We start from the raw sequence: 24,018 nt of genomic DNA on the forward strand, positions 1-24,018 counted from the left end.
TTTGAATTAATTTTCGTTTAAGGATAAGTCATAAAAGTAATTATAACTTTATAAATAGAAATCGAGAAATGAAATTTACATTTCTCGAAAATATTTTTAATTAACATATTTTAACTCAAATAGAAGTCATAAATGAAGTTTACTTTAATTAACATTTTAAACTGAAATTTACATTTCTCGAAAATATTTCTATATTTCATTTAAAATATATTATAAAATGTTAGAATTTAGCTATATTAAGTATAAATTTACATATTTTATGAGCATCTATCTGGTGCCAACGCAATCCTAACCAAACATGATAACAAAATGGGGCCGAATTCAGTCCAGAATATAATGCATAGGCTCATAAAAGAATAATGATTATTTCATTTTGTTGTTGCGATTATGGCCCGCCTCAGCGTCTCTTGTTGCCCACGGAAAATGGAAATAAAAAACTAGAAGATAAAATAATAAAAATAAAAATAAAAATAAAAGGAGTTGAGATTTGACACGTGCAAGAAAGGTGGGACCTGGAGGAATGATCCACACAGGAACATTACAGACAACGGAGGGAGACGGGTTTGAGCCTTTGAGGGTTTCCATTTTTCTCTCTTAAATAAAATAAACAAAGGATTCAATTTTTACCAATTTCTACTTGTTAGTATTTTCTTTGCAATTTAAACTCAAGATACTGGCACGCAGAAATTTGTAATTTTATAATTAAATTTATTAATTATTTGTTATTTTTGAATTTTTTAAATTTTAATTAGATCCGACAGTTTGTGCATAATTAAAAAGTTCATATAAATTCAGAGACTCAACTTTTTGTTTTTTGTTTTTAATAATAAAAAAAGAGAGAAGCAAGAGAATAACTAAACCTAAATAAAACATAGTAATTCAATTTGTTGTTATTTTAATTGTGATGAGTCGTGATATGCAGCACAGGCAGGCAGGGAAGCACATTATATAAACCTTACACTCCTCCCTCATCCGTTCCTTCTTTCCTTCATTCCAAACCACACCCACCACTTCTTCCGATCAGATGTCCGACGATCACTGGATCAAGGTCGCCATGGCTGACGATTCTCTCGTCGTCGACCTTCTCCTCCGCCTCCACCGCCCTCCACCGCCGCCACCGCCCTGTCTAAACCTCCACTGGACGGTGCGTCAGCGGCGCTCCAGATCTGCTCACAACAAAGCGGAGTCCACCAGGGCCAGCCCCACCACGCCGCTTTCCTGGAGCGGCGCCACGTCAGCAAGCGGCGGCAACCTCGATGGCTATGAGGAGTACAGCCGCCCAAGCAAACCAACCCAAACCTCAAGATCTAAGGTTCGCCTCTCTCTCTCACTCTTCGCTTCCGCCCTGACTCGCCTTGCGTGTCTCACGCATTCGTTTCTCGTGTCCTCGCGTCTCAGTAAAACGCCCAACACCTAACTCTCTTTGCGTTTTGTTTTTGTATGGCTCTATAAGTATAACACGTTGCTTGGTGTGGCGTGGTGTGGCAGCTTCTTGTCTTCGAATGGACGAAAATGCCATACACGAGCCACCAGCACTAGCCGGAGCCCCCGTGTCTGTCGTCAGCGTTTTTTTCGTCTTTAATTGAAAATTCATTCAAGTTAAAACAAAGAAAAAGGAGTTACTACACTCTGATTCAATTCAACGCATGGTTTCATTCTTCTTAACACGTATTAGTATTTTCCTCGCCACTTTTGTTTTGACGGAAACGCCCTTCCTTCGTCTCTCTATGTGCGTTTCCCCCGTATTTTCCTCCGCATCTGGTGTGGTATGGACTTGGTATTTGCAAGGGGTAGATTCTCCGCCAGGGCTAATCTCGTAATATACGTGGTGGGAATATTATGAAAAATGTTACCTGAACAAGCAATGGCCTATTTGACACCTAGAGAACAAGAAAGAAAAAAGAGAAAATATATATATATATATATATATATATATATATATATATATATATAATAAAATTTATAATGGGATAAAAAGATTTAAAAAATATTGAATGAATATTTAAAATAATAGAATGTTTATATATTATTATTAGAATATTATCAAGCTGTTTTGGTGGGAAAAAAATAGTTTGTTTTGTTTTGCCACTGCATAATGTTTGGTGTAGTGTATAGTAGTGGTTGACTGGTTGTGCACTTTTTTTGGTGTTTATAATTACGAGGCTTGGGGTTGGGTTGGTAACTTGTATAGTGTCGTGGCTCCATTGTTGCTTTTCCACTCTCTCTCTCTCTCTCTCTCTCTTTCATTTTCGTTCATTAATAATAATAATTATTTATAACTAATCCCACTTCATTTCCGGGTCTGCGTGGTCGTTTCACATGTGAGTTAAAGATGAGAAATATCAGTTACGAAATCCGCGTCACAGTTTGAACGCAACCCAGCCCTCTCCCTCTGTGGCATGTCAAATAATAAGATAGTGCACGACCAAAGTCAAAAGTGGGAATGGGATCATTTTTATTTTTCCTTTTTTTAAAAAATTAAAATAAAGGGCGATTAGGAGTGCGAGTTTTTGTTTTTGTTTTTGATTAGGAACTGTTATTCTAGGCTGTTAATTGTGATAGTAGTGTTTTGGTGGGGTCCCAAATGTAAGAAGCTGTGGTCTAAGTGTGTGACGAAAATAAATGGAATGGGTAATGCAGTGTCGTAAGTAAACCTAAGCGAAAGGACAAGGAAATTGGAAAGAAAAGGGGTCGCTTCTTCTGCTGTGCTGTGTTTTAAATGTCACCAACGATTATAGCGATTTTGGTGGCTCCCAATCGAAATTGGGGACCACATAGTTACCAAATACTCCAGCTGGCTCGTTAGTTGTGTTGTGTATTAATCTCTACCGATACATTGCTTTCATTTTTAAACATACTAGTAGTACATTTTAATTGGTATTTGAGGGTGCATGCAAAGAATTTAGCATTACCCGTTTATTTTGGATTGTGATTTGTTTCTCTTTACCCACCCTAAATATCACTTTTTTTTTCTTCATCCCTCTCAAAATAACGTCTCTCTCGCTGTGACTGTACGGAGCCACAGCAGTGCAATTGTAAGGTAATATAAATAAGATTTCCTTAGATTAGAATATGGTACACTTCAATTAATGCTACGTTACGTTGAGTACCTTAGTGTAAGTATTTTTTTCCATGGTCATGTTAATTTCTGTAATAGTAGAACAAACATGAAAAGTATCAGATCCTTAAAAAAGGTTTAAGTGAACGGGTTATCCTAGATTATTGTCCCTGATCTTCAGATGTCATGAAATGGTAACCATTCTCATTTCTCAAAGCCCATGTATTGTTTGATTTATTGTTTATCTCTAATCTAATGTAGGGTTTAACTTCGTTTTTTTTTTATTTATAAAAGAACGAGAAATTGGGCTAAATATAATATTTAAAAAGAACTCAAAATTAAAAGTAGTTTTTCTACTTTTTTTATGAAAAAGCAAAACAATTCATTATAATGAAACTTAGAATGTCCACAAGTGGTGGCCACCCCAAGCCGAGGTACATGAAGTTTTTTTCTATTGAACAAAAGTTCAATAAAGAGCTTTTATAACAGCTAATTAAGGGGAGATTATATTTTTAAGGAGAAAACAAGCCAAAAAATTAGATCCAACACTACCCAAATTAATGTTCTTCTCCTTGTTGTGTTCTTTGCCTTGAACAGTATGGTATTATAATGTTATTTCGCTCCATAATTCCATATTTTTCTGGATCCTAAATTCTCTTATATTTGGTATTTTGCAGGTTGCTAATCCCAGCGAAACAACCACTACCAGAAAGACCAGGAGAAAAAAGGTAATTATGAACCTTTTACTTGAATGATGTCCATATTGTCGGATCTTCTAACAATTGGAGCGTTCCTTAAATTTAGTTTTTCGGGAGCATTTAATTACACGAACGGTGATGCGTGTGTGTCATGATATTTGATGGGATAATAAAGAATATATATTTGTATGAATTATAGGAATTTGAGTCAAAGGATAGGGCGATAGATGGATCTATGACAGGATAAACTCTTGTAGACCATGTTTGGGAAAGTTGGGCAGACAAAATCATAAGCACTATCATTTTATAGTACATAATCATATAAATCTAGACTACCCAACTTGTCTATTATTGATTGGTCTAGACTACCCAACTTGTGTAGATAGGATCTATTCAGCGATTTTTCCTATGACAATATATTCTTATTTAGCAAAAGAAACTAGAGAGACGAGGGTGCGAGTGGGAGAGAGAGGAGCAAATCCAATGGTCGTGAGTGGAGGTAAAGGAGGAGCTTAAAATTATTTGTCGTTAACCTAGTTGAGAAATTTCTGTTAATTGAATAGACTAATTAACTAACTAGTTTACATGTTTTCTTTGAGTTCATTGAAAGCAAAGTGCAAATCATTGGAACTAAAACGAAGTTTTGATACTTTGATTTAGCCAACAACTAAGGATTAAAGACAATTTTGTCAGTGTTTTCAACCACTCGTACATTAAAGACATTGACTCAATGGGTTGTTGGTGTTTTAGATGTTGCTACTTGCTAGTGATTTTATACTAGGTTTAGTTTGTGGTATAGTTATAATATTAACTAGTATTCAGTGCAATTGTCAACGTAAAAGTTTATAAAATAACTAGCAAATCTATTTGCATATCGCTGTGGCCCCATCCATGTTTTGCCATTACATTTATGCATAAAAAAATAATTGTATGTTCTCCATTTGTGTATGTGATTTTTTTTCCTTCTGTTTTCAGTTTCCTGCTTAACATATCTTAAACCTAATGCTTATCGTGTCTGCAGACCTTAGCTGAACTAAAAGCGGAGGAGGATTTGTTGCTGAAAGAAAGAAGAAATTTGAAAAAAGTATGATTTTGACCTTATTTACCTAGATACTTTATTTTCGCTTCACATTAGTTTGTTTACTAACATTGTGTGAATTTTGGAACAGGAACTGGCATTCTTGCGTCTCACTGTTGAGAAACATAGAGCCACAAATGAAAGCATAAAGAGAAAGAAGGTGATCGCCTTCCCCTTATATTGTACCTTTTGTAAAACCTTATCGTTAGTTTTTCTCAGTTCACATACCTAACATAATATAATAATAAGCTGTAATATACTGTTGCTTTCAGTTTCTAAAATCTCTAAACTTGTTGAGTGATGAATAAATCTATAAGATATAGTGCAATAGAATCTAATATGGGTTAACATTTTATAACAGCTTGATTTTGAGTCACGGCAGAATTCTAGTGCTGCTGCTACGGCCTCTGAGGTGTCTGGGAAAGCTGTGAATGGCTCATTTCAATTTGTAAAAGCAGAGTGTCATCCATCTAATTCAGTCTCACATGACGATTCACCTGTTTGTGCAGCAAATGTTTCTCCCAAAGCACAAGATAATATTGGTAACCAAGAATCTACATTCGTGCTCCCTGATCTAAATTTGCCTGTCGATGAGGATATCAGCGCCAATATCATGCATTATATTGAACTAAGCTAATAAAGGATAGGATCTCGAATGACATTCCGCATACTGATAAGTTAGACGAACATCATCTTGCAAGTATGCCTAATAGTCGTAATAGTATAAGGTATAGCATGTCAGTCCTAACAAATTAGATTTTGCTACTGTAATTGTAGATGTTAAACCATTCACTTTTTCCACTTGGTCAAAACTGATGTGGAAATTGTTTTTTTCTTCTTTTTTTTTTCATTCATGAAACTGAGGGTAGTGTAGAAATCCTAACACATCAGGCTTAGTTCCATTCTTTTTTTCTTCACAGGTTTCTACATTATCCAAAATTCTTTGTGGCAACCCTCGACCGTCCTTTATTATAGATATATTTTCTGATAAATGTAATTAGGTGTTCTATAGATAATTCAAGAATTTTGGTTCTTTTAGTGAGGTTGTCTGCATTTACCATGATTTGGTTTCTTGTTGGTTCTCTTAAAAAAGCTTATTATGCATCGTTTAAAAAGATAACGTTTTCGGATTCTCGTTACTCGCTAAAACCGGGTGTCTTTAACTTGCGCTTTATAAGTTTGAAATTATATAAGTGTGAGGACAGTGATAGTCTATTCGAATTGAAATTTTCATAAGATCAGTTATATTTAAATTTAATTTAATCTAAATTTAGTCATATATGAATATGCAGGGCTTTCAAGTGTCTGATCATTCTTTTTTGACTCCACCCTAGTTCGTTTATTTCGCATGATGCTACGGATTTGGGGATTCTGTGTTCTGTTGTTTTCTGTTTCCATCATTATAAAAAAAAGAGTAGTATATGAATATATAAGATAATTTTTGTTAAAAGATAACATTGAGGCAATGTAAATCTTTAGATATAATATATTAAGAGATATAAGGTTGATTTGATGGTAAAAAAAAAAAATAAAGTCATTGTTTGAATTTCAGCTAACAAAAAAATTTTTGATAAACTAGCGGTTAACATTTTCTGATAAAAAAAGTATAACATTTTATAGTAAATCAGAATTAAAAATATAAGATTAAGATATATTTTATTATATATTTGAAGTAAATAATATTAATACAAACATAATACTGTATCAATATTTATTAAACTAAAACCTTATTGTTAATTATATAATTATTTGTAAAAAATAAAAGCATAATTGTAACTTTTAATTCACTTTTTTTTCGTGAATTTTACTTCAAACTTACAAATTTTAACCTTTTTTCACTTGTTGCTAAATTCATTTATTGTTTTTCTCTTATTTTATCCTGGAAGTTTTACAATGCTGTCCATAATGGTCGTTATGGCCAACCAACAAATTTAAAATTAACTAAGAGTTAAAATTTGTCCTTTTTAGAACTTTAGAGGTAAAATTTATGGAAAAAAAAATGAAATTAAAATTCGTAACAAAGTCAAACTTTGGAACATTATATAAAAAAAAAGGAATAGATAAGTCAGAATGATCAAAGATATAGTTTTGAAGAGAATAGTAGGACGACTATGAGTCTGAGGTGTTATGTAAGGCGCACATGAAACACGAACAAAAGCAGCACTTAACTTTGGATAACGGTTTCAGGGAAATTGGAATAACTCCAACGCCGTAACCGTAGCAGAGGCAGACGCAGAGTTCATGGGTATATTAAAATTCCCCACTTTAGCCTTCAGAATCTCAATCCCCTTTCGCCAATATTTATTTCGTACGCTAATAATATCCATATCTTTTTGTTGCTTCGTACAGGAAAATCAAATACAGTACTGTTTTATTTGGCAATTCTATTTCATCATCATATTACTTTTTTAATTTTTTTTCTATTGAATAAAGTTGATTTTACTTCAGGATTCACTATATCTTTCAAATATACACTATCTACACGTATTTTTTAATTATTTAAAAGTATTTTAAATATTTACAGCCAAAAGATATACACTAGTATTTTAATTTGTGTATTACATAAGATGCATGTTTATTTTATATAATTAAAATTTATAATAAATGTATATTTTTTTAACATATAATTTATATTGAAACTAATAATAATAAATATCTCTCCATATATAAATTATATTTTAGATTTTTCAATTCTTCTCTCCTTCAACCTTTGTACATACGCCTCCAAATTTCTAATGAAGATGCTGTTCAATCTTAATATTTCCCAAGCCTTTCCTTTGAATTCTCCAATACCAGGTTAAATTTCATCTTAAAATCTATGAAGTTGTCTAACAAAGATATAAGCTACACTCTAAGGAGCGAGACAGCCGATGTGGAACTTGGGTATTTTTCAACACCACCAATCCCAATTCTTCCTAGGAAGATTTCCATTTAAGCCATGCTTAAGAACATGCAAGGCTCTCAAAACCAATTTTGTTACAAGAATTAGGCTACTCACGCATACACTCGCAACCCATAGAAGGTTTCCGTTAGGCAGTTACCTATCCGTTGGTTATATTAGTGACTAGTGAGTTAGTTATGTGAGATAATTTGTTTAAGGCATTTTATAAGAGGATTGGAGCCAATTTCACATAGAAAGGTGCTTACCCTCCAAGTCAAACAATTTTCTTTCTGTAATTTTTTAATCCTTCTATTTTTCTTTACACCGTCTATCACAGTTTCTTGAAAGAAAGAAAATTTTATTTAACACACACTGATTACACATGAGTACTTTCCATTTATAATGCTGCTCAATATACAACCGTAACTGTCATTTTCATGAAAATGGCAGTATATTACTTAGTGTGTCCTCACCCTAAATTGTCTCAGTTTACTGTGCAAGAAAAGTCTTCTAACGTGGTCCAAGATTAGCCCATGAGAAATGTTTCATGGAAATATGCTATAATATAGGAGAGAAATATAAGGATGATAGAATTTATAATATAATAGAAAGAGATGGAAAGAAATGAGATGTGTTGGTGAGTTGTTTAAAATAAGTGAATGCTTTTGTATCATTGCTTATTTAAAGAATTATGTTCGGGCACATCTAGCTTCTTTATTTGGAAATGGCAAACACAAAGAATGCTGCCCAAAATCCTGTTGTTATTCTGTCATTTTTGCGCTGAGAAGCTCGTACGTGCAATGCAAGACAAATTGTCTTCCTGAGTTTCTACGCTGTTGCCTTCTGTTCTGTTGCACACAAAAAGATGTGGTTCACAAAACAAAAAATTGTACGTAGATCGACATGAATGTAAAGAAATTCAATCGATGTTACAAATCCATTTGATAGATGTTAGATAAGTTCAGGGTAAAAAAAAAAGAGAGAGGATATATTACAGTCAATAACGTAAAGTAATTTGCAGGCACAAAGATCATCCCTGTAGGGGCTTCGTTAGTAATTACATAAATGCCAAGAGAAACTCAATTTGAAAATAAAATCTTATCCGACATAAGCTCAATAAACAATAATGTGGATTGTTAAGTCATATCTTTTATTGGTTCGATTCAAGGCATCATTCTGGAAGGGGGTGAGGAGACAGAATAAACCATGAATAGCATTAAACGAGTGGCCAACACATGATAGTTATTCCAGAAAAGAAAATGCCTAAATTTATTTATAGCTAGTTTGCCTAGTTTAGATTCGGGTTTAGGGTGCGCAATTAATGCATGCCTAGTTGGAGAGGATAAAATTGCAACATGGTAAAAACTACAGTACTTAATGAAGTTTTCTCCATTCACTTGAATACACTGCTACACTAATGACAGGCTCTAGAGCTGCCAATGGGTAAAGAGGTACAAAACTTACCGCTTACAAAAGGTTCCAATTTCATAAATGTAGTGAAGCATTTGGTTGGCTAATACAAATCATATATAGCCAAAGAAGCCATTTATTTTATCAATCGATTTACAAAAATAAATACAACAGAATTTGACATAAAAATAAAAAAATAAAAAATACAACAACAGAATAATCTTACGTATGTGTGAAATTGTGGTGTGATATACAACGTATAGAAGATATAGAGAAGCATTGAAGATAGCCAAGACGGAACGTAAGGAAATAAAATATGGCAACGGACTTCATTCAGTACATCCAAGATAAGTCTTGCCTGAAAGACACAGACTTTGCAGCTCGTTGGACACCTCTTTCAGAAATTTGAGGACAATCTTCAATGGCCAAGAAATCCAATTTCAATGATCCAACAAGTGGCTTTAATCCATCATCAGAGATCCCCAAACACTTGCTTAACCGTAAAATGCACAATCTGGGAAACTGACTCACAAGCTGTAGCCCTTCATCACTAATCTCTTGGCACCTCACCAGTTCAAGCGATTCAAGATACTCCAGGGAGCAAAGAGCTTCCATTCCAACATCATTGAAGGAATAAACATGATCAAGAGCAAGCTGCCGAACTGGGCACCTTTGAATCAAACAAAGTATTCCACTTAATGTGAATGAGGAGGATGAGGGGAACTCCCCATCAGAAAAAGATATCCTCACTGATTCAAGCTTGGAGCAGTTTTGAGCCAAGGCCTTTAGACTCTCATCCGTCAATCTCAACGGATTATTCACCAAGGAGGGGAGCGAAAAATCAGATGGAACTCTAAGCGAAACCGATTTAAGGTTACTTGATCTTTGGGACAAACAAATAATGTCAAAGTCCCTCACCCCAACACACATGTCTAGGTGAATTTTTTGCAAGTTCTTGCACTTCCTCAATACACAAGCAAGCCCTCTCCCAGGACTGATGATGCAATTCACCAGGCTAAGTTCAAGCATATTCTCACAAGGGACATGCTGCTTTTGCCACCTATCAACAGACAACCGGTCATAAACCTTCATGTATCGGTAGTTAGCATCCACTTCAAACTGCAACCTTGTGAGTTTCTGCCAACCAGGGCCAAGCTTAATTAAGTCCCCTTCACCAATGGCCCTGCAATTCTTAATGGAGAGATCCTCGAGCCTTCCGAGCTTGCCAAGATATTCAAGCCATTCCACACTGCTGACATTAAGGCATCTGATAAGGTGAAGGCTGGAGAGGTTCTTGCAGCCCACAACAAGAGACAGAATGCCACAGCCAGTGATCCTTGGTGTGAAATTCAACCTCAGAGATGAGAGCTTGGAAGAAGAAGCCAAGTAACGGAGACCAACATCAGTGATGAATGTGCAGTAGCTCAAGGAGAGATCACAGAGTAGAGGGCAGTGATTAGCAAGAATGAGAAGACCCTTGTCATCCAATTGTTTTCCCAGTTTGGACATCCATCCAGAGTATGTAATCTCCACTTTGGACAAGTTCTGAAACCTTGTGCATAGACAGGTCAAAGCTTCATCTGCAGGATCCATTCCACACCCAACCCTTACAAAAGTCCTTTGTGCATTGTCCAAATAATAAAGCCGTTTGCAAACAAGAGAAACAGAATTTCTATCACTTGTTTTCTTTAACCTACTCAATATCTCCCATACTATGTGCTCTGGTATGTTATCCATCCTCTTTTCTCCTCTGCAGAAAATTCAAAATCTAAAATTTCCAATCTCATATTCATGTATACTAATGACAAAAAATTAAAATTCGAAAAATCCAACATAGGATACACATATCATGTGTGTGTGTTGCACTGTCGGTTATCTATTTACCAAAAGGTTAAGATCTGGGGAGAAAATTGAAAGGAGTGAAGGATTCATTGTGAGATGATAAGTTAATTTAATTGGGATTGGAAGAACAATAGGAAAAGCGAAAATTAAACATAACCGAAACAGAAAAAAAACAAAAGGGTATAAGAATTGAATTTGAGGGAATAAAGAAGGATCCATCGCCTACCTGCTCTTCACAACGTGAATGCCTGACAAAGAGCCGAAGAAGAGATTTGTTTTACAACACATATGTCAATCAATAGATATTTTCTTTGTGAGGGCCCAAAACAATGTATCCTCCTTTGGGCCTTTGCTCTAAGCCCAACCCCAATTTTTCCATGGTTGGATCTCAAACAAGCAAAACCCATTTTAGTTCCAAAAATCATGAGAAGCAATAAAGAGTTGTTTGTTTTACTCTGACGGTGAAAAAATAAGCAAGGTGCGGTGATCGCCACGACCGTGCCACCTACGCAAACACGCACGTAGTTAGAAAACTCAGATGAAATAATGCATCAAAAACATTATACGAAAAAATAATAACTACTATAAACTTTAAACTATTTCTTTAATGATCTTTGGCTTGAGGAAGTTACTTTAGAGATTGATAATCTCGTAAAGCTTGATTTACTGAATCTTCTCATCTTTCTGAATAATAGAGCCAAATCTTACCCTTCAAAAAAAAAAAACTATTTCTTTAATTATGTTTTTAGTTCTCATATTCACTTTTACTAGCCTTTGTTGAAGAATAGTTCTTAAAAATGTTCTATTACAATTCTTATATTTTAAAATTAAAATAAAAAAAATACATAAAGATTAAGAGAGTAAGAAAAAACTTTTTTACCTTTTTTCTCTCAAAAATATTCTCTTTAAAAAATAATCTTATTTGAGACAAGGATGGAAAATTTAATAAATAAAAAAGGAAATGTGAATATATCTATATACAGAACATGCCTCTAACCTATTCGAATGTTTTAAAATTTGTATACTCTCTTCTCTTTTTGTCCTGAAAAAGAGAAAAAAAGAGAGATAATACAAAGAGTAAAAAAATGAAAATTGAATTCCACAGATTATGTAGTCTAAATTTAATAAATGAAATCAGTTTTTTAGTTTTAATTTATCACATTAATTTTGTCAATTTGATAATACTGGCAAACCATAAGAGAGACTATGTAAAATAAGCTTTTACTATTTCATCCCAAATTAACATCGTCATGATCAAATTGTTTATTGTGATCTATTAAATTTATAAATTTGTGGTTGTCTTTTTCGTTTAAAATATAACTAGTATTTTAGGCTATTTTTTGCACGAATTTACAAATTTGATGTGTATATTTATTATTATAATTGTTTATCGTAAAAGGTAAAGTATTATGATTACAATTAATTATTTATCATACAAAGTCAAAAATGTTCGTATGTAATTAAGGTAAATATATCAAATGATCACCTTGATAAAATTTAATAAATTTGTTCACGAGTGAATATTTAAATATATCCAAATATAGTAGTTATTGACGTAAAAAGTGTAAAAAGCTTAAACATACTTTTAGTTTCTCAAATTTAAACTATTTTTTTTTGTCTCAAATTTAAAATATTTTTTTTATCTTTGTAATTTGAAGAGAGAAAAAAAATTATTTTAATCCCTTTACTCCAAATACTATTAAAGATTTCACTTACATAACTAATGAATTACAAGTAGTTTACATGACAGACTACTTTAATTTTGCATTTTCTTCATAAAACACTCACCACGTGTTTGTTTTCCTTTCAAAATGTTAATTTTCATAACATTTTGGTAGAGGACATTCGGGAAGGAAAGAGTAAAACATTTATTAAAAATTTATAAGGATTAAAATCATCAATTTTAAGTTTGAAAGAACAAAAGCAAACTTACCTCAAATTTTATGGACTAAAATTATATTAAGTCATTATAAAATTAAAATGTATCTACACACTAAAAAAAGAGACTACTCCACAAAAAATGTAATAATTATTTCAGTTAATGATTCCATTTTTGCTATTTAAGTTAAAGATGATGATAAAAGTGTGAGGAATTCGAATAAAAAATATATAATTTGTTATAGGATATAAGATAATGAAAAATCATTACCCTAATAAATAGAGGACTTATCCCACAAAATACAAAATCAAAGGTGAGAAGGATAAATAATATAGTTTAAATAAGATAAAAGTTAAACGGATATATTAGATAGATACTAAGAGAATAAAGTTCATCTCTTTTCTAAGAGGAGAATATTCAAGTGAGAGTGAATATAAAAGAGAGTTAAAAAAGTAAAAGTCTAAGAAAATAAATAATTTAAACGTTTATATATATAAACGAGAATGAAGTTAGCACAAGTTGGATAGTTATTATAGATAAATAGCATTTTAGTGTGTACAGAAATAATGCTTTTTACCATAATTTATAAAATAATTTTATAAATTTTTTATAATAATTATTTTTCATCGTAATTGCAACTTTCGACACGCGTGTTAACTATTATTATAAAATAATTTTAAGTTGTTTTTTGGATTTGGTTTATCTGTTCTCATGTTGTTTCATTAAAATAATAATATAATAATATTTAATTTTAAAAATCATAAAAATTATATAATTTTAAGGGACAGCGCCCGAGAAAGGAGAGAAGAGAGAGAAGAGAAATCAAATTCTTATATTTTTTACATGACCAACCATTGATGAGATGCGGTGTGTACTGCAGAGATTTATTTCAGTGAAGTCAAATCCGAGAGAGAAAAAAAAAACTATATATTGCATTTGACTTTGGACATAGATATTTATTTTTTATTTTTTTATATCTTAAAAAGAATAAATACCTGACTTATAAGTTTATAAATAAACTATTCCATAATTTTATTGTATTGAACTTATATTTATTTAAAATATTCAATTATTGCAAACATTATACATATATTATCTTTTAGAATAAATTTATTATGCTTGATTTAAATTTAATTATGTTTTATAATTATGATATGAAATAATATTAAGAATGAGTGATTAATTCATGTAACTTGATATTTTTTTGGTATAAAAAAACTAATAATATTTGTCTTTTTTCTTAAGAGACTACATATATATTTTTCAATGGGACATAATCCTGTGACAATTAGATAAAATTATTAAGTGTGACAAAAATTTCATTCCATATATTTAATAAAACTATAGACTTAAAACTCAAAATCGAAACTATTGATTAAATCAGAATAGTTTTGTACCAATTGATTAGTGTGCATTCATGAATACATAATATGTGTCTAATTCCCCTAAACAAAACAAAACTTGAAATTTCAATTTTATGTATGAAAAGAAACCATACTTCAAAAGTTAAGATAACACATGATTTGAATGTTTTTTATTTTTCTTTTAAAGAAATAAAAAAAACGTTGCTTGAAATTTAGAAAACATTTTTATTTGAAAATATTTTCACAGACAACAACAAATTAATATTTTGAGTCTTTTTTGAAGAAGTGGACATATAGAGACACCTTATAATATTTTCTTTTAGATAATACTTTTTAAATATATAAATTTTTTAAAAAATTAACTTAAAAAATAAATAAATAAACACTCAAATCAACCATCTAAGCAGGTAAATACGCATATTCACAACAATTCAAACAAAATTATTTCATATAGTCTTAAGTAAAAAATAATATATATAATAATATTTTTTGTCAAAAATATTTTTATTTAATTAAAGTATAATAGTGAATTCAATATGTATATCTAAGTATGAGACCAATTATAATTAAGTATAGAGATATGCAGTATATTTTGTAATACACGCATGAAGAAGGATATTTCCTACCCAGCCTTTAATCCTGACTTTCGAACATATACATGTACCCGTCTCTTATATCTGGCAAATTAAAATTTGTTACCATCGTACCCATTAAGTATTGAATATCCCTCTCCGCATCCCGTCCTCAATTTAGATTTATAAAAAAAAATTATATTAAAAATCTGATTTTTGAAAAATAAATTGATTGTTATACATTTATTTTTAATTATTTATATATCAATAAATTCATTGCAACGCATTTGTCTATAAAAATCATCAAGAAAATAATTTTAAATTATATAAAAATTATAAAATAAAATAAACAAGTAATTAATAAAATTTTAATAATTTCATCATCGAATTAAATACAAAAATGAATATAGGACGGGTAGTAACATTCTACTCTCTAATCCCAATTAAAAAAGTCAAGTAATTTTCAAACTCGAATCCGTACTCGGTAAACTTGAATATGTTATGTCAAAATTTGAACGAGTTTAAACAAATACTCACATATACGAATTTCATTCTCATACTTAATCATGTCAAACACGTTCCATTATATCAAATCAAATATCAAATGAAAAGCAAACCTACCACATAAATAAGGTGTTCGTGTTCGTCGGATATGATTTATTTATATATAAAGAGTTATTCCACTTGAATTTAAAATAGTTTGTTTAATAAAAAAACAGTCATTTTAATAATTATTTAATTGATTTACAAGTGTATAAAAGTTCCATTTCTATTATATTTGATCAATTCGACACTTACAAGAAAGGCTAATTAATACGAGGGTTTTGTCTTTCTTACAAGTCTTGAATAAAACTTACATTAATTAGTTTGATTAAAGAAAAACGGAAACAAAAATTATAAAATCCACCTATTCAATCTGATGAAACGTATATCTCCCTGTTTGATTATAATATGTTTATATCATGTTACTCGACAACATAACCAATCCAAGAAGTTTCTAATTTTATTAAAAGTAATGCAACCATCTTATTGTGAACCTTTTATTCAAGAAGTTTCTTTTCATTTATTGCGAGGACCGCATAACCAATCCAAATAATATTTTTTGGGATAAGTGTTAGGACCACGTATCCTTTCTCACACGGTTGTAAGACTTTTTTTTGTTTTTGGAAAAGCAAACATGGTTTTTTGCATCCATGGGTCATAGATTGATACTACAAAATATATTATTTTATATAAAAATAGAAAGTTAAAGATTATTTTATTATAAGTTGTACTCTTCCATATCCTTTGGTCGTTTTTGAGTCATGATTTACACATATTTAGTCTCTTTACACCATAGTGGAAGGATGTAGTCGATGAACAACTGGTGAATATTCTTGTACTATCCTTTGTTGGTCTCGAGGGATGGAGGCTAGGTTAGCCAAAAGATGGTCATCGGTTCAAGGATGCAATGTGCCCCTGCTTTTTCAAGGTAATAAGGAGTAGAGAAAATGCCTTGAGCCAAAGTTCAAGTATCGAACGCTACAGCGCTGAAGTAATCCATGTCATACTCTCCGGAAAAGCTTGAATGACCTTCCACAAATGGATACCTATACCTGAAATCGACACAGGTGGGTAGGTACAGAATACCTAAGGGCGCGAGACAACTCTCTTTAAGAAACTCGATAAAATAGTTTCGTAACTTCAGGAGAAGGGGTGCCTCCTCACAAAGGGGATCATAGTGACCAAAGCTGGATGAATGTTTGTTTGAGCTTAAGGGATTGTGTATCATTGACTTGTATGTTGATTGATCCGGTCTAAATATGATGTTACTGTATGAATCATTCTAGACCTAAAAGGTAAGACAAATTATACACTCTCTTGTTTTAAATAGAGAATCTCAAATCTTAGAAAACTTATTGGAACAAAACATAAAAGGATTTTTTAAACAATTTATTTATATAAAAAAAAATGTAAATGTTCACCATTTAGAAATTATTTATTGTAATAAATCATCTTTTTAATGTAGAAATTTAACTATATAAAAGATAACTGACATAAAGAAGAATCTATGTTACAAGTAAAGAATACATTACATATAAGTTATCTCTTTCTACCATGCTTTCAAAAGATTTTAAATATCTTGTGTTTTTGTTCTTGTTGGATTGATGATAACTTCTTTTATAATAAAGTATAAACATCAAGAGTCTCTCATCTTAAATGGTTTCTATTAATTAACTAAACCACAAATGAAATAATGTTCTACATTTAGTTTTTTTCGAAAGGCACTGCTCTGTATTTAGTTATTAATAATAAGAATACTATTATATTCAACCCATACACTAACATTATTTGACCGTGTGGCAAGTTAACAGACAATTTTCATCAACTCACGAATATAATCCCCAATTTAGGTCCGGGTATGGCTTAAAATTTGAGAAGAAGTTAACAATCCACTGCCATCCTTTTCTTTATTATGATCGATGTCGTATATTCAAGGTCATAAACCCAGTGCCTTTACGCCATATTCAATATCTTTTCTAATAATTGGAGTTTATTTGTCTCCTTACGACATAACATAGCTTTAGTTAAATAAATTTTACGGATCTAACACGCAAATATAATAATAATTAAAAAAAACGGAACATTAATTCATCCCAAACACGTTTGATTGATGTTTTCGTTTATGTTATGAACAAGAGCACGAACAGGAAGATTGCACAGTGAGAGCTGAGATAAGTTGTTATTACTCGAGCAGGACAAGCCACACACAAAGTTATAAAGTGCAAGTGTAATATACTCATAAAAGCATAAAGATGACCACAACAAAGTTGTCAAACCTTCATAAATTCAAAGTTCATACTTCCAACACGATTGATCCACAAAAAGAAGAAAAAAAGGATGAGCCAATGCACGACAATCTGTTTGAATAATTTGATACACTAGTACGGATTGGTATTGACGTTCGTGTGATTCAACAACACTTGCCTTAGTTTTTTAACTAGATCATTCACCTTCATTTTGTACGCGTCACCCATCTTGCAAGACAATAGACATGAAGTTATCGCAATTTGGGCACTAATAATTACTCATTTCATCTCTAATTACAATATCTTTTTAAAAATTTATTTATTCATCCTTTTTAACTTCTAAATTATTAATTTTTTTCTTACATATTCTTTCTTAATTTTTGTCCTTTCTAAACATTAATAAAAAATAATTAAATAAATACCGAGATAAAAAAAACTAATAGTTTTAGAATAATGATATAATTAATTGAAAGATTAAATATAATTAACTAAATTAATTATTTTTCTTTAAGTAACTGAATTAGTTGAAATGATGTTATAATTAGAAATAGAAGGAGTATTAATTGGATCAACTCTTAGCATGTAAATTGAAATTTGAATATATATTCAAATTAATATTAGAAGATATTATGCCTTTGAAATAGTTGCAGTATAATGTAGAGAATTAATGAATGTGTACCTGAGCGATAATAGTGATGCTAAGAGTTGAATTCCCAAAGGGCAATACGCTGCTGGCGGTGACACAGAGATGAAGATTTTCAAGGTGGTCCAATATTTTGATCAGCTCAAGCCCATCTTCCTTCTCGCAATGGATCTCAATGAGTACCTCATTCTCCGTCACTCTTGCTTCAACATCAGGGAGCATTTTGTTGGCTCTACAGCAATCCTCAGAATTTGCTTCACTCTTCTTGAGGATTATCATCGATTCTTTGCCTCTCTTCTTTCTCTGTTCAAGCTCCGTCACGCGTTCTTGAAGTTGTTTCACGTAATCAATTGCTTTGCCAAGCATAGAACTCTTGTCCTTCTGTATTATATTAATTATTACAAATCTCTCAAGTCCATTTCTTGTTAAAGCCATAATCATCTCATTTCCTTTCTCGATTCATATATAAATAAAAATAATTAATTTAAAAAATTAAAATAAATTATTTATTTTAAACATCTCATCAATATTTCTCTTTTTTTTTTCTTTTCTTATCGCATTATAAAATTTATCATACTTATAATTTTTTCCCTCCTTTTCTCCTTGTACAAGTGTCTCATATAATGGATGTTGATGAAACATTTTTCATTCCTAAATTATGTGCTTTTGAGCGTCTGATGACGATGTCTATATCACACACGCAAACAATTATATAAAGTGCCTTTGTCTAACAAGAAGCCGTGTTCACATATAGACATAGTTTCCTCATGCCTTGTGTCCAGTGTCCAGGGATATAGCATTAGCATGCGTGACAATGTGATGTTATTATTACAGTTATACTTACTTTTTTGGATTCATTTTAATGTACAGCCGTTAGGAAAAAGTTGTTCTGCCATAGAAACCTGTCATAAGGTAGTTATCATTTTAGTAGTGGTTATTGTAGTGGAGGTGCGATTATTGTAGTGGTTATTATAGCGGTTATTGTAATGGTTATTATAGCGATTATTGCAGTGAGAATGTAGACATGCAATTATGTATAAAAGCTAATCAATAAATAAGGCAGAGAAAGAGAAGAATTTAAAAAATTAGTTTGTAAAAATTAGTTTATAAGGAGGTCTTGATCCTCGAAACCAAGTAGCCCTCGCGAAGAAAATATTCTGCCATGGAAATCTGTCATAGGAATAGTTATCATTCTAGTAGCGGTTATTGTAATGGATGTGCGGTTATTATAATGATTATTATATCCGTTATTGTAATGGTTATTATAGTGAGAATGTAGACATGCATATAAAAGCTCTAAAAATCAATGAATAAGACAGCAAAAAAGAAGAATTTAAAAAATTAATTTGTAAAAATTAGTTTGTAAGGAGATCTTGATTTCAAGATCAAGTAGTGTAGTTTTCTTCCCCTTCCCTCTACTCCTAACAACAACTTTATATTATTTTAATGCTTTTCTACTCCTAACAACAACTTTATATTATTTTAATGCTTTTCTTATGTGTTTTGTCTCGGAAATGTCAAGACACCGTCGTCATCGCTGCAGCACAACCCATGGATGCTTGCAAAGATCAAAATTAATAATTTTAAAAGTTTTCATCAAATAAGAATATATCAAGTACGGAACTAATATTCTAATAACGTCTCTAAAAAAGTTAATCTACAAAGAAAAGAATTAAAAAAAAAAAAGAATATACTAAAATCTCTACATAGGATTCCGCTATTTCATTTCCAGTACCGAGGCGAGAGATGAGAGCAGAATCTGTAAAGAGATATTTTTGCTGAGAGTCTTAACAAGGTTGGTTAAAGAATTAACAATATTGAATATATAAAAAACGTATATAGGTTGAATTAAGTTGATTAGAATGGTGTGGGTAAAAGGAAAAGTGAGAAATGAATGGATGAATTAGAGTAGTAAAGTACCTTGTTCAAGCCAGGGATGGTGGCTGAAAGTGCAATGAAGCTCTGGGTGAGTTGCTGTCTCCTTTTTCTTTCAGCCATAATGTGGGAAGCTCTTTTAGCCCTCTTTCCAGGTTGGGCCTCTAGGGTGGGGGGGGAAGAAGGTGCTGGTGTTATGGTGGAGTTATCAAAAGACAAAATGTATGTCATCGGAGCCCTTTTGCTTTTGGCAGAGCATGAGACAACTGGTGCTTGACTTTCACTCTCGGAAGAAAAAGCCGGTTTACTAAGGATGTCGCGAAGGAACTCCTCCTCATCCTCCCCCATTTCCTATTTACAAACACACACACTCTATCTATCAATTCATATATTCATATATATGATCATCATCACACTCTATATTTACTATTATTACCTTGTCAAGAGCCCAATTCTCCCATGAATATGATTGCTCCATTCTGTCTTCCCCAGCACCAAGAAGACCTTGCCCAACTGGCTTATGACTCTCATCATGTCATGTGAACCCCCCCATTTAAATAACAATAACAACTTCCAATTACTTTCACCCATACACTGTAATTTTCTTTTGTTCACAACGACCAATACTAATCACTTGCTACTTTCTTTTCTTCCTTTTACTAATTGCATGTGAATTTTTATTATTTACAGATATCTAGTAATTAACATTCAAATAAATGTTATGCATTTAATATTTTATAATCAGATTAGACTTCAATTTTTTTAAAAATAAATCTCAAATTTTAATTTTATAAATAATAATAAAAATACAGTTAAGAAGATATATTTTGATAAAATTAATTAATTAATAAAATAAACATAATAAAAAAATAATATGTATTAATGCATGCACATATAATAAATGAAACTTTTTAACTATAAAATTATCTATAGTGTAAATAAATATAAGTATATCTATTGCTAATTTAATTCAAAAGATATCATAATTTTTAATGTATTATAATTTAAAATAATACATTTTTGTTTATTTAGTTAAAATTTATTTTTACAATATTATCCTTAAATAATACTTTTCATCAAGAAAAATATTTGTTTTTAGTAAAATATAAACAAAAAAATGATTTAAGCACTGATGTAGATAGTGGACGGTGGGGGAGAGAACCGACAATGGTCTACTCGGTTATCATGCTGCATTTATTTCTGGCTTACGATCACTGATTATAAGTATGTCAAGTGGGAACGCGGGAGATGATTTAACCCAAACAAATAATATATGGGTTCCATCTCATATCGTGGAACCTCCTCCACTGCAGAGTCAAGGGTTCACATAAATGAGCCTTCATATTTTTTTTAAATAATTTACTTCCTTTATTTTATAATAAAAAATTTATTCCAAAATAATTATCACTTTAATTTTTAATATAATATTATTTTTTACAAAAATTAAAAATAAATTAATGATGATATAGTTAATTTTATAAAATTGATATTTTTTTCCATTCATTTATTAATTTTTGTTATTTCTATAAAACAAATTAAGATGACAGTTATAATAGAATAGATGGAGTAGTAAATTTAAAAAATATAATTAACTATGTATAAAACATTAAATGTATCAACATATCATTGTCGTTCATTCAAATAACTTATTTTATTTGATAACAAATAATTAAGGTTGCCTGTCTAAATAGAGTTACTTGTATAAGTAATGTTGTTTGTAATTACGTCAAATATTTTAGCGATAAATTTTAGACAACACGTCTTATTTTAAATGAGTTGAATTCGATTCAACTCGATTTAATCTTGTGAACAGTTCAGCTCGACTTAATTTAAAATTTTAATTATTTTACATATTTTTATTAGTTAATTTATGCAGAACTTTTTTTGAAATTAATTATACCACTTGAATAATATAAAATATATTACTATATATTTAACATACAAGGAGGATGAGATTGACACTTCTTAATAAAGTTCATCGACTTGTCGGTGGTACTTCTCTTCTCACTCGCTCCAGCACAGCTATGCGTCTTTAAGTTGTTTCACGTAATTAATAGCTTCACTGAGTACGGAGGACTTGTCTATGTATACATTTAATGATAACATTACAAACAAATTAATGTCAAATGTTACCATGCTACCATTTGGAGATAAATAGATAAATAAATTTTATTCAGCATAATTTTCTAATAAATAAATACAGAACGCATAGCTATATTTTTGTCATAAGTAGTGGTCTTCCGCTAAATGTACAAGGACTCCAACTTAATTTGGTGGTTTATTCATAACTAAACCGAAAATAGGTTACGGGGTAGGTTCCCAACGAACTGCACAATAAATTCCTCTCCTTTGTAATAGTACACACACAAAGTCAAATTTGTAAGAGAATTGGAAATGCAAGTTTCTCCAATTTTGCAAGACTAAATATCATAGAGTTGCAAGTAGAAAAGAGGAGTATGAGAATCATATAAGAAACTCATATTGCTGAAAAATGATAAAAGAGTATAATGACAGTTGTGAGTGCTTTATATAAAACTTATTTCTAACAAACTAATGTAGTATTATCTTTAACATATGTATGGAACCAAATTAAATAAAGCTTAAACCTGTTGAGAAACTATATTGGTTCATTTTGGTTGTTAATTAATATAAGGCTAATGAACCAACTTTCCCAACATTAATACAACTATTTACTTCTCTTTTCTTTTTTAATTAAATACTATTTACTGCTTTTTTACTATACATTATCATGCTGTGCAGGATCGCAGGTTAAGGTGTTCTAGATCGTCACTCCACTATCTTGAATGAGATGAGTGTTTTAAAGGTGAAAGGATTAAATAACATTCGTTAAAAAAACTACATATACATCTAATATTAACAATTAAACCTGAACTTTTTGTTTTGATTTAAAGATTATTATTTAATCTTTTCATTTCTCTTAATAAAATACTTCTCTGACGTGATATGCTCCTATATATATATATTGAAACATAGTGTCATTTAATTGATTCAATTAGGACTAGTTTATTTTACTTTTGAAATCAAGTTGGCCCACCATTGTTACATGTATAAAAAGTATGCCTGTGAGTAACTTAAACACATATCCCAATTTATTTTTTCCGGAAATATTGAGTTGTTGTTTGCTTAAACTTATTAGTTGAAAAAAAACAGTTTTTTTTAATGAAATAAGTATTCTTTTTCTTTTCGATTAGCACTTAAATGTTCATAAATTATTTTTCTAGTGAGATTAAATCCAACTTTAGTAAAAAAAATGTAAGATATTATACTTAATTAAGTTTTATCTTATTCTACTTTAGAGTTATTAACATGGGATTTTTATATTGTATGCCCCTCATCAGTTCATGGTGAAAAGCATTGCAGAAACTCTATTAAACTTTTGAAATTAATTAACAAAATTAAAATACCAGACTTTTATATTTTTTTATAATTAAAAACAAAATAATATATTTATACACCCAACTTCTCATGCAACTTATTTCTAATCCTAATGTTATTTTTTATATCTCAATTTCCATCTTTTATCACATATCTATCAACTAACAATTTCCCCTCAATCCTTTATTTTTCTCGATCTATTTGTCAAGAATGGAAACATTTTCCATAAAAATATTCTATTTTGAAGTGTTTAACAGCAGGAAACGATGAAATAATACTAGAGAGTAATGCAGAGATTTAAGGTAAAAGAAGAAGCACTGACCTTGTTCGAGCCAGGTATAATAGCTGAAAGCGCTATGAATATCTCTGCCATTAGCTGTCTCCTTTTTCTCTCGGACATAATGTGATCCCGTGTCGGTGTCTTTGCTCCTTCGCAGCTGGTTTCTTGTTTCATTTGCAACACAGTACAAGGTTGGATTTCGATGCTCTTCACTGAAGAAGGAGTTGTCGCCGCCCATATCCTATAGAATAGA

At 31.0% G+C, this 24,018-nt stretch overlaps 3 protein-coding genes and 1 long non-coding RNA gene across 6 annotated transcripts; 1 reads left to right on the forward strand and 3 right to left on the reverse strand.

The window, feature by feature from the left end:
* Positions 1-824: 824 nt before the first annotated feature.
* Positions 825-5,872, forward strand: LOC100811711 (uncharacterized). The gene is made up of 5 exons (XM_003546872.5): positions 825-1,312; positions 3,736-3,786; positions 4,778-4,840; positions 4,926-4,994; positions 5,196-5,872. The coding sequence occupies exons 1-5, from the start codon at positions 1,025-1,027 to the stop codon at positions 5,469-5,471; spliced, it is 747 nt and encodes a 248-aa protein (XP_003546920.1). The 5' UTR covers positions 825-1,024; the 3' UTR covers positions 5,472-5,872.
* A 2,409-nt stretch (positions 5,873-8,281) lies between these two features.
* LOC100812249 (F-box/LRR-repeat protein 14) lies at positions 8,282-11,367 on the reverse strand. Of its 2 annotated transcripts, XR_418206.4 has the most exons (3): positions 11,194-11,349; positions 9,352-10,875; positions 8,282-8,563 (listed from the first exon to the last, which is right to left on the reverse strand). XR_418206.4 is itself a non-coding variant. In XM_003546873.5 (2 exons), exons 1-2 carry the CDS (start codon positions 11,253-11,255, stop codon positions 9,459-9,461), a joined length of 1,479 nt encoding a protein of 492 aa, XP_003546921.3. In that variant the 5' UTR covers positions 11,256-11,367; the 3' UTR covers positions 9,082-9,458. The 2 variants fall into 2 exon arrangements, 1 of the variants encoding a protein (XP_003546921.3); XM_003546873.5 differs by lacking the exon at positions 8,282-8,563 and having other exon boundaries at positions 9,082-10,875; positions 11,194-11,367.
* Positions 11,368-16,005: 4,638 nt separating this feature from the next.
* Positions 16,006-20,683, reverse strand: LOC100794354 (transcription factor bHLH25). 2 transcript variants are annotated; one of them, XM_014768302.3, is made up of 4 exons: positions 20,526-20,683; positions 20,135-20,440; positions 18,251-18,595; positions 16,006-16,377 (listed from the first exon to the last, which is right to left on the reverse strand). In XM_014768302.3, the coding sequence occupies exons 1-4, from the start codon at positions 20,565-20,567 to the stop codon at positions 16,372-16,374; spliced, it is 699 nt and encodes a 232-aa protein (XP_014623788.1). In that variant the 5' UTR covers positions 20,568-20,683; the 3' UTR covers positions 16,006-16,371. The 2 variants fall into 2 exon arrangements, with proteins under 2 accessions (XP_014623788.1, XP_003547558.1); XM_003547510.5 differs by lacking the exon at positions 16,006-16,377 and adding an exon at positions 17,493-17,799.
* Positions 20,684-22,244: 1,561 nt separating this feature from the next.
* Positions 22,245-24,003, reverse strand: LOC121173600 (uncharacterized). Its single transcript, XR_005888737.1, has 2 exons — positions 23,808-24,003; positions 22,245-22,436 (listed from the first exon to the last, which is right to left on the reverse strand). It is a non-coding gene; the product is annotated as an uncharacterized lncRNA (long non-coding RNA).
* Between the last annotated feature and the right edge of the window lie 15 nt (positions 24,004-24,018).

This window comes from Glycine max, chromosome 15, assembly GCF_000004515.6.
Source record: "Glycine max cultivar Williams 82 chromosome 15, Glycine_max_v4.0, whole genome shotgun sequence".
Classification (NCBI taxonomy): Eukaryota; Viridiplantae; Streptophyta; class Magnoliopsida; order Fabales; family Fabaceae; genus Glycine; species Glycine max.

Bases quoted from the DNA above. Each gene is read 5' to 3' on its own strand.
- LOC100812249 (XM_003546873.5), bottom strand. From the start codon at position 11,255: ATGTGTTGTAAAACAAATCTCTTCTTCGGCTCTTTGTCAGGCATTCAC. The intron at 10,876-11,193 runs GTAGGCGATGGA...AATTTTCTGCAG, and splicing joins ATTCACGTTGTGAAGAGCAG to AGGAGAAAAGAGGATGGATA.
- LOC100811711 (XM_003546872.5), top strand. From the start codon at position 1,025: ATGTCCGACGATCACTGGATCAAGGTCGCCATGGCTGACGATTCTCTC. The intron at 1,313-3,735 runs GTTCGCCTCTCT...GGTATTTTGCAG, and splicing joins CCCAAACCTCAAGATCTAAG to GTTGCTAATCCCAGCGAAAC. The intron at 4,995-5,195 runs GTGATCGCCTTC...ATTTTATAACAG, and splicing joins AAAGCATAAAGAGAAAGAAG to CTTGATTTTGAGTCACGGCA.
- LOC100794354 (XM_003547510.5), bottom strand. From the start codon at position 20,567: ATGGAGCAATCATATTCATGGGAGAATTGGGCTCTTGACAAG. The intron at 18,596-20,134 runs GTACTTTACTAC...AATATAATACAG, and splicing joins CCATCCCTGGCTTGAACAAG to AAGGACAAGAGTTCTATGCT. The intron at 17,800-18,250 runs GTACACATTCAT...TTGTCTTGCAAG, and splicing joins GCATCACTATTATCGCTCAG to ATGGGTGACGCGTACAAAAT.